Source organism: Taeniopygia guttata, chromosome 7 (assembly GCF_048771995.1).
Source record: "Taeniopygia guttata chromosome 7, bTaeGut7.mat, whole genome shotgun sequence".
Classification (NCBI taxonomy): Eukaryota; Metazoa; Chordata; class Aves; order Passeriformes; family Estrildidae; genus Taeniopygia; species Taeniopygia guttata.
The window spans coordinates 37534562-37544376 of record NC_133032.1 but is presented as its reverse complement, the minus strand read 5'-3'; the positions used below and the strand labels follow the sequence as shown (position 1 = coordinate 37544376).

The 9815-nt window shown below is 38.7% G+C and overlaps 1 protein-coding gene across 2 annotated transcripts in view; it reads right to left on the bottom strand.

The window, feature by feature from the left end:
* Nucleotides 1-9815, bottom strand: part of LYPD6B (LY6/PLAUR domain containing 6B) — a 45303-nt gene that overhangs the window by 5675 nt on the left and 29813 nt on the right. For both annotated transcript variants that reach the window (XM_072931753.1, XM_072931754.1), the window contains 4 exons: nucleotides 4294-4388; nucleotides 3035-3189; nucleotides 1737-1835; nucleotides 43-173 (listed from right to left, as the gene is read on the bottom strand). In XM_072931753.1, the coding sequence (XP_072787854.1) occupies nucleotides 43-173; nucleotides 1737-1835; nucleotides 3035-3189; nucleotides 4294-4388 (480 nt within the window). The remainder of the gene's footprint in view (nucleotides 1-42; nucleotides 174-1736; nucleotides 1836-3034; nucleotides 3190-4293; nucleotides 4389-9815) is intronic.

Sequence of the window (9815 nt, the reverse complement as noted above, 5' to 3'; positions counted from 1 at the left end):
GCAGCACAGGATCAGGAGCAGAACAGCCCGCGCAGCACTGACCGTGTGGCCGCTGTCCCCGCGGCGGTGGCAGCCCACGCGGTGACACTCCTCGCCCGTGGCGCATCTCTTGGTGACCGAGGTGCTCTCCCCTCGTGCTGTGAAGAGGTGAGCGGCCAGGCAGTAGCGAGCACCTGCCAAAACAACGGCGGATTTTGAGTCCCTGATTGATCCTTTGGAGCACCTTTGCAAAACGCTGTTTCTACACACAGTTCCTACATTTTTCCTACACTCAGCTCAGGAAAATATTCCCAGAAAATGGCTCCTCAGAACTGTCTGCAACTTCATCAACAGCATTTAGCAAGGAATTAATTACTGCGAAATCCTTCAAACCTCCAGCAAGGCTGCTTTGATTGAAATCACTAATTAGCACCATCATCCACACGTTTATTTTTATTTCTCTCCTCCTTTTGGCAGCGCGTTCCTGGGTGGTTTCAGGTTTGTTTCCTCATTCCTCCGCTTTGCTTCTTCCCCTTTCCCACCGCTCCCGTGAGTGTCAGCGGGGTGAAAAATGAGGAAACATTCCCATTCTTCTCTGAGTTTTATCCTCCCCAGCACAGGTGTGATCCCCAGTCAGGCAGGTCCTGCTGCCCACAAAGAACAGGAAATTTTGGGGTGGTATCCAAAGGGAAGGGAATAAAGCTACAGAGGAAATTCTTCAGGTTTTTTAAACAAGATTAAAATTAACTCCTGGGCAGCACATTATTATATAGACACACAGAGAAACATAGGTAATTAATATTGATCTATTATTAAAAACCTGTATATTAGTATTTTTATATGTATTATATGATACTGAGAGAGATGGATATAATTTTTCACTGTTGCTTTACAACCCTGAAGAAAATAAAGCTACAGAGGAAATTCTTCAGGTGCTTTAAAGAAGATTAAAATTAACTCCTGGGAAGCACATCATTATGTAGATACACAGGACACATACATATAATATATGGTATTGTATTATAAAATGTAATATATTAATAATAGGTAATTAATACTGATGTATTAAAAATATTAAAATTATTTAAAAGAATGTTATAATTAAATATTAACATTCAATTCAATATTAATACTTAATATTAAAATACTAACATTATTTAAAATACTTGTATATTAGTATTTTTTGTTATATATTATATAAAACTGAGAGAGATGGAGATAAAGAATTTTTCACTGTTGCTTTACACTCTGAAGAGAATAAAGATTAAATTCTTCAGGTTTTTTAAACAAGATTAAAATTAACTCTTGGAAAGCCTATCATTATGTAGATACACAGGGAAACATATATATAATATAGGCTATAATATAATTAATATATTAATACATTAATAGTAGGGAAATAATACTGATTTATTATAAAATATTAAAATTATTTAAAATAATGTTATATTAAAATATTAATATTCAATTTAATATTAATACTTAATTTAATATTAAAATAGTAACATTAATTAAAGTGCTTGCATTTTTTGTTATATAAAACTGAGAGAGATGGAGAGAAATAATTTTTCACTGTTTCTTTACGTTCTGGAATGGCCAAAATTATCATGTCAGCAGAAATCACCTGACTCAGCATCAGCAACACCAAAACTGGGCTGGCACATGAATGCCAGGAAGGAGCCAGGCTTCTCCAAGGGATGAGTCAGGGAAAAGCAAATTTAAATCTCACGGGGATCTCCTCCTCCAGCCTTACTCACTCTCAGGACACCACCTGTCCTCAGCCCATCGGTTGCAGTTGTAGTTGTCCACTGCGTTGTCACAGGTAAAGCACTTGAAACTGTTTGGGAATGGTGTGGCTTGGAAAGGGTTAAAAAAAAAAATATTAAAATACAGTCAGTTGGGAAGTATTGAGAAAAAAATTAAAATATTCAAAATGACGCTTGTACGTGCATGTATTTACAGAAATAAATTACAAATATTTACATCTTTTCACTGTTAGACAAATAGAACAAGTTTTGCAGAAAGCTTTTTTTTCCCCTCTAGGCTTGAACTCAACGTATATCCTCATGTTTTCACCCTCATAATCCAAAATTGAGGCAGTGGTGGGAAAAGCAGGAAAGAGGGAAGAGTTTATCTCCCTCCTCATGGAGTAAACATAAATCTACGTTTTCCTTTGATGGAAAAACTGCATTTCCAAAGCAGCTCCAGAGCTTGATCTCCCACTCGGAAGGAGACCTTTAAACAAAAGGTCTTTTTAAAATCTTATTTCCATTATTTCAATGAATTGTTGGAAGGTGCAGGGTTCATTAAGGGCAGGTATTATTTCCAGCTATTATTTCCTGGCTGGTTTAACGATGCAGATAATGCAAATGAAGGCATGGAACACTGCTGATGCCAGATAAGAGGCAAAAAAAAAAAAAAAAAATATATATGATGCCATTAGTGCCACCTGGCTTCACAGGTCCCACGAGGTTTTTAATTACTTTCAGAGTGAATTAATTGCATGCAGCAACACCTATTCCTCCCCTTACAAAACCCCCAACAAGATAAAAGACCAAAACCACCTGTTCTGGATTATTTACAAGGAAACCGCTGCATAATTTCCTCTGCAGGGAGACAGAAATAATACAAGGAAAGCCCTTAAAATGCCAAAATCCCTGTGCACTCTTTAATTTGGCAATGATCTGATTTACTTTCATTTAGTCGATCTGTCAAATATTAAGGATAAAGTGCTGTGGGTTGACAAGCAAGATATTTATTTTAAAGGTTTTTTTGGAGACGAGCAGCCGAAACCCAAAGGACTGGAAGGATGGGGCAAATAATTACAATTTTAAATATTAAGGATATTAATAATTACAATTTTAAATATTAAGGATAAAGTGCTGTGGGTTGAGAAGCAGAATATTTATTTTAAAGTTTCTTTGGAGACGAATAGCCGAAACCCAAGGGACTGGAAGGACAGGGCAAATAATTACAATTTTAAGCTAGAATTCCATAGAGCAAAGGCCAGAATTCCATCAGAAAAGGCCAGAATTGCATAAAAAAAGCTACTTACGGTCTAGTGGAGGCCTGATGTTGTAGAAGTTGATGTTCTCAGCTGAAACCCAACTTCCCGAGAGGATGAGGAACGGGAGAAGGGCTCCGGCCAGCGCGCAGCGCGACGCTCCCATCGCGGGCATCACTGCCCAGGGAAATCCCAAACCCTCAGGCCTGGAAAAGCAAGGGAACGCATTACTGAGTGGGAATTGTGAGGATCTGAGGTGTGGGGTGATGAATTCCCTGCGAAATCCTGCTGGAAGCGTGGAGATCCAGCCGGGAATGCCGGCGAGCTGCCGAGCGGCGCAAAGCTGAGCTGGTGGTGCCTTCTGCTGGCCAGAACCTCTCACAGAGGGCTGGGACTCGCAAAATAAACTCAAATTCACCTTATTGCTTTCACCTAATTGTCCTCCTGAGCCTTAAAAATTCCTTGGAAGAATCCCTAAAAATCAGCATAGATCCAACTTGAAACAGTGTGGAATAAACAGTGCTAAACGCAGAGAAATCTCAATTTTAACAGCAACAACCAATCCCTTACCTGAGATAAAGAAATTTAATTTCATCATCTAGATTTTAAGTGCACTTTGCACTGTCACAGCATTAAAACTTTTAAGTGTAAATTGAATTTATTTCTTTTTAAGTGCATCCCAAGGGAATGCTAAGGAAGATGGTACAGACGTTTTGGAGAAGGGCAGGGTGGAAAGTTCACAGGGATGAGGTGCAATCACCCAAAAATCCATTTATTTGGGGCTCCCGGGGTGCTCTGCCAAGGCTTCAGAGAGAAAAACTGAACATTTTCCTCAGGTTCATATATCATATTTAAATCTATTTAGATTTTAAATCATATTTAAATTTCCACACCTCCAGACAAACACAGGGAATTGTGGCAAATTCCAGCGACCCTGGAGCCTGGTTCAGATATTACAAATCACAGCCTCACTCCTCCCATGCAAATTCCCAGCAGGACAAACAAGCTGGACTGGAGGCTCCTGCCAAACCAGAGCCAAAGGCATTCCCTCCAAATTTCCAGGCACACCCTGGCCAGGCTGGAAATGCTGCTCAGCAGAGAATTCCAGGAATTTCCCCTTTTTCCCTGCATTTTTTGGATTGGTTGGGGTTTTTCCTTTTCCAGTAGAGACCATTTGGCCAACCAAGCAAACAAAAGAATTTTAGGAATTGTGAGTTTTATTGTGAATTTAACCACGCTGCTTGAGATCTGCTGATTAAACCTTGGCTTTATGGATGTAGTCCAGGAGATATTCCAAAATCACAGCCTACCTCCGCTCCCTGTGTACTTCCAACACTGTTTTCCATAGGATGGTCCAGATTTCTTCTGGCTGCAGCCCAGGATCAGAAGGATTAGGCAGAAGAATCTGTGGAGAACAAGCAGCAACAAATCACCAAAACTCTGTTCTCAAGAAACAAATAAGCATTAAATTAAAATAAAAATTAAGCTTTTATAATGAAATATCCAAAGGAGTATTTGAACTACACAATGTGTCTCTTACTGAGTGCTGGGGCACTGCAGAAATTGAAATTCCCTCAATCCTGTGATATTCCAGTGCCAGGAAAGACAAATAAAAGACAAAAAGTGAAGGAATGAGGCTCAGTCCATCCCTGAATTTCTTCCCAGAAAACCACTACAGAGGGGATGAGCTGGGTGGGACCACACCATGAACGTCCCCATTTCAGAGCTATCCCAACTTTCCCCAGGATTCTGCCCAAAATATAATACACTAATAATAGGTAATTAATACTGATATAAAAGATTTAAATTATTTTAAAATAATTTTACATTAAATATTAACATTCAATTCAATATTAGTATTTAATATTTAAATAAAAACATTTTTAATGCTTGCATATTAATATTTTTTGTTATATATTATATAAAATTGAGACAGATGGCCATAAAGAATTTTTCACTATTTCCTTACATTCTGGAATGGCCAAAATTGAAGAAGCACAGATCGGCAGCAAGGGAAGCTGAGGGAGTGAGGACAAACCACGGAGAGGCTGATGAACAAACAGGTCCCCCCCAATGTGTGGAGCTGATCCAACTCCTGGAATTCCACGTCATTCCAAGGCTCCAATTTCCAGAGCCACACATCCCTGATCCAAATCACCTCACCAGGGATCCAGATTTCCTGACTCCAAGAGGGCTCCTAACATTAAAAATTATTGAGGGATGCTGGCAATGAGATGAGAAAAGTCTTTATTGTGCCTCAAATCCTCACTCTCCTTCCTGGATCCCTTGTAAATAACTGTTTATTCTGGAATTCCGGGATGCTTTGGGATGGAAGGGAATTTAAAGCTCATCCAGTTCCACTTCCACACCTTCAGCTTGCTCCAAACCCTTCCAACCTGGCCTGGGATGCTTAAATCCTTGGAATATCCTTACTATATCCTTGGAATATCTCGAGCAACCCAGTTCTGATCAAGAATTTTACAGAACTGCAGCGCATTTCAAGCATTTTTAAATGATTTCCATTTTCCTCTGCAGGAAGGGAGGGAATTGAATCATCCCAACACTTTCCAAGACTTCTCTCCTTGTCCTGCATTTGCTGCTAGCTGAAGGAAACTCTGCCTTTAGGGGCTGTAACTGGATCTGAGGCACCTGGGCAGAAATAAAGAAATAAAAGGCACAATTCCACTCGTGCCAGTCTGCCACAGACCCAGCTCCCCCCTGCTCCCCTCCCCCAGGCTCCTCTCGCTTTCCCTCGTGCCAAATGGAAAATTTGAGGGAATATAAACACACACACAAAAAAAATAAGTGACTCTCTGGCTGGGGGGACGGCTCAGTAAATCGACCTCCCAACCTGATGTAGTCAAAGGTGTCCTTGTTTGCCAGGCAGGCCAATAAATAATGGATGTTGTTTGCCATGGCTTGGTTACACAGCTGCACCATAAATCCCATCAAATAAGAAAATATTGGCCCAAAAAATGGCTTTCATATCTCACCCACAATCTTTCAAAAGCTTGTTTTCTTCACAGTGCCTTATCTCTGTCGAGCTGGCAGATAATATTATCTAGCAGAGTGAGCAAATGTTTCATTAGGCCCAATTAGGAGCTCTCATTAATGAGGGGGGGAAAATGTCACAATATGGAAGATTAACTTATATAAACAGGAGCAAACAGGGAACTCCAGCTTTCCTGGGGGAGGGAAGACAACCCAAAAGGGAAAGGCTGAGTGCTAGAAAAAAAACCTGTGACTAAAACCCATTTCAAGAAAACAACCAGGAACACAAAGGCTGAAGCAACAAAAATATTCCAGAAGGTTGGAACCTCGCAGGGTGTGATGGAAAAGTGGGAAGCAGCATCCCTGCTTTCTGATTTTAATAAAATTCCAGTCTGCTGACATTGTTTTTCCTGGCAGGCTCAGCGGAGGATTAGCAGATTGAACAGCAGATATGGAATGCAAATGGAACTTCCTGCTGTCATTTAGTAAAGCAATTTTCAGGTGCTGTTAGATAATTGCAAACGCTTCTGGTAAACTGCACTTCGGGACGTGAGAGTTCCACAGGCAAAAAGAGATTTTCTGGTTGGGGCTGGAAAGGTAAAACCCAACTGTGGCAAGCACATTTCTCTCCCTCTCAGGATTTTTCATGGAGGTGCACAGAGAGAAATGAAAGAGAAAACAATTTCTATTTCTGCTCCTTGTTTTTCCCATGTGGAATGTGCTTGGAGAATTGTTTCCCTGGGGTGATGCTTGGTTGGATTCTGGTGAGGATTGTTTGAGCTGATGGCCAATCCAACCCAACTGGGGCTGGACAGAGAGAGGGTCACGAGTGGTGTTAGAGTCAAAGAAATTAGGATGTAGTTTTAATATCCTCCTTTTATATAGTATATTGATGTATTTTAGCATAGTTATAATAAAGCAATAATCCAGCCTTCTAAATTGAGTCAGACATTGACATTTCTGCCCATTGGGTTCACCTGCATTTACAATACCCAACACCTGACGTGGCCCTGCCACAAATCCCAAAGGCCACCAAGGAAATCCAGCTTGGCTAAAAGAGCAAAAAGAGTTCCCTGGCTGCCCTATTCTCATATTTTCCTCTGGAGAACATTCCTGCAAAACTCAGCCAGTGTAGAACTGGACAGGATAAATCTTCAAAAACCCCATTAGGAAACAAACAGACACATTTAAAATGCAAAGGTGGGGAAAAGTCAGTATTCTGACAGATTAAAGCACCCCAGAAATTCCTGCAGATCTGCAAATTTAAAACTCTTTGCTATGGAAGTTTTATCTTTTTTTTTTCCCTCCTGAGTTAAGCCTGTGTTTGTTCACTTTTTGCCTCACGGGAGGTTATTATTAGCACAACACACCCCAGAAAAATGGATTTTACATCACGCTGACAGACAGCTGCAAGGAGCAACAATGACAGAATCAAAGTGAACTCATCCACCGGATCTTGAACCACCAGAGTTTCCTTCAAGAACCCCACTTGGAACGAGAACTTGGCCTTAATTACAAGAAATTACCGAGTTCTTTATCTGAGATCTTGTAAAAGCAAAGCACAACATGGTTTAGCTCAGGGGAGGATGTTGGCATGGGAGGTGTCTGCAGCAAACACACAGGGATGATTTCAGAATGAAAATAATCCCTGATGAACACGATAAAGCGGCGCTGGGGTGAAGGGTTTGTGAGCTGAAAACACGGAATGAAAAGTGCATTATTCCTTTCACAGCCCCAACTGACATTTAGGTCAAAATTCAGAATCCCTCATCGTGGATGGATGGATTTTCCCCATGTGGAAAGTAATTCATTTTGTTTAAAAATCCGTTAATGAGATGAAATTTCTGCCAGTTTTCCATTTCCTCAAAGAACTGCTCTTTGCCAAAGCTCTGGTTGGCCAAAAGTTGAGTTTTGGAACAGCTTTTATAAATCTCCTGCAACTGGTTTCAATCTCCCCCTCACCTGTGCAAGGCTGGAAATTGGAATTTAATATGGCTCTGGAGAAAAGAGATTACGGGAATAAGCAGCTTTTTTTTTCTTTTTTTCATTGAGGCTTGCTTTCTCAAAATTCAACTGACAGCCAATTTAGGTTTAGCAATATGGAATGTACAGAATATTTCATCAAACTTTCAAATAATCCAGCATTTCCTCCAGGAATAACTAACTATAATAATAAAAAATATAATAATAGCTGCCACTAAAATCTCCTTGGAAGCTGCTTCCCTACAGATCCCACCACAGCCCCAGGGCCATCCTTTCAACCATCACTCTCCCAAAAATAAGGAAAAACTCAAGAATCACGGAATGTTCAAGCTGGAAAAAGCCCCAAATATAAACCCTGAAACACCCCAGGCCCACCAAAAAATCCTTCTGGATTTAAGGATTACTTCTGAATTTAAGGATCAATTCTAAATTTGAAGATCAATTCTGAATTTAAGAATCAACTCTGAATTTAAGGATCAATTTTGAATTTAAGGTTCAATTCTGAATTTAAGGTTCAATTCCAAATTTAACAATCAATTCTGAATTTAAGGGTCAATTCTAAATTTAAAGATCAATTCTGAATTTAAGGATCAATTCTGACCACTGGGGTCTAATCAAACCCATAGAGAAGGAATTTTTGTCCTGATGCTCCTCAAGTAATTTCAAGCTCTGGGAATTCCCATTTTTTGAGGAATAAATGAGGATTAATTAAAAGTTCTTACTGCAAAATGCAACTTTAAAGCAGGTCATATATATTTTATATATTATGATATATATTTCAAAAAATTATATATTCTTTTTTAGGTGATTTAGGTCAATTTTTAGGTGATATTTTTATGATTTCCATGATACTTATGTTTATTAATTTATATTTTATATTATTCTATATTATAGATAAATAAATACAAGTATTTTATATAGAATATAATATAAAAATATCTTATTTTATATATAATAAGTAACTCACATAATTTTACTAAATTATACCAAAAATAGAAATATATATGTATAATTACATGTTATATCAATATATTATAAGATATAATATATAATAAGATATAATAATAAATATATAACATATATATTAAGATATTATATAAATAAATTAGCTGCGTCAGCACATTTTAGAGCTTTAAGGTCTTTTTAGGGTGTTTTTTTTTAAGCCTGAAGATTCTACAGAACAAAATTAGCCAGCCAGGGGAAATCTCCCCCTTTCACAATGCCAGGAAAAGGCAGAGGAAGCAATAAACTTTATTACAGAGGGGAAAAAAGAGGCCCAACAACCTTTTGAAATAAGAGAACTTTAATGCTGCAATTCTGGGCTCTCACTTACCCACCATGAAAGGACTTTGGGGCTGAAAAGGGAAAAAACAGAGCCAAAATTCCTGAGCAATTCAATTGTCAGGATAAAGGGATGCTGCTCCAAAAAACCTCCTCAGTGCCTGCAGGAAGGATCTTAAAATATTCTAAATATTGTAAATAGCTACAAAGAAATGGAGGCAGCAGCTGAAGGGAACAGGGTGGAAAATTGTGTATTTGGTCCCTTCCTCTGCCTCTGACAGGAGAGAATCCCATCTTTGAAAATAATATAATATATAGAATATATTATTATATATACGCAGAAGGAAAAATTCCATTTACAACACTCAACCACAAGAACACAGCAATTATTACCCCACCAACTCCACATCCACCCCTGTAAAAACCCACAGCAGGATGAACAATAAAATCTATAGGATGAAACATATTTGAGGTCATCTGATGGATGGAGAACAGTCCTGAAAGGAAAAAATCCCATTAAAATATTAATCAGCTTATTCTAAAAAACTCAAATCACAAAAATAATTTATAAATAATT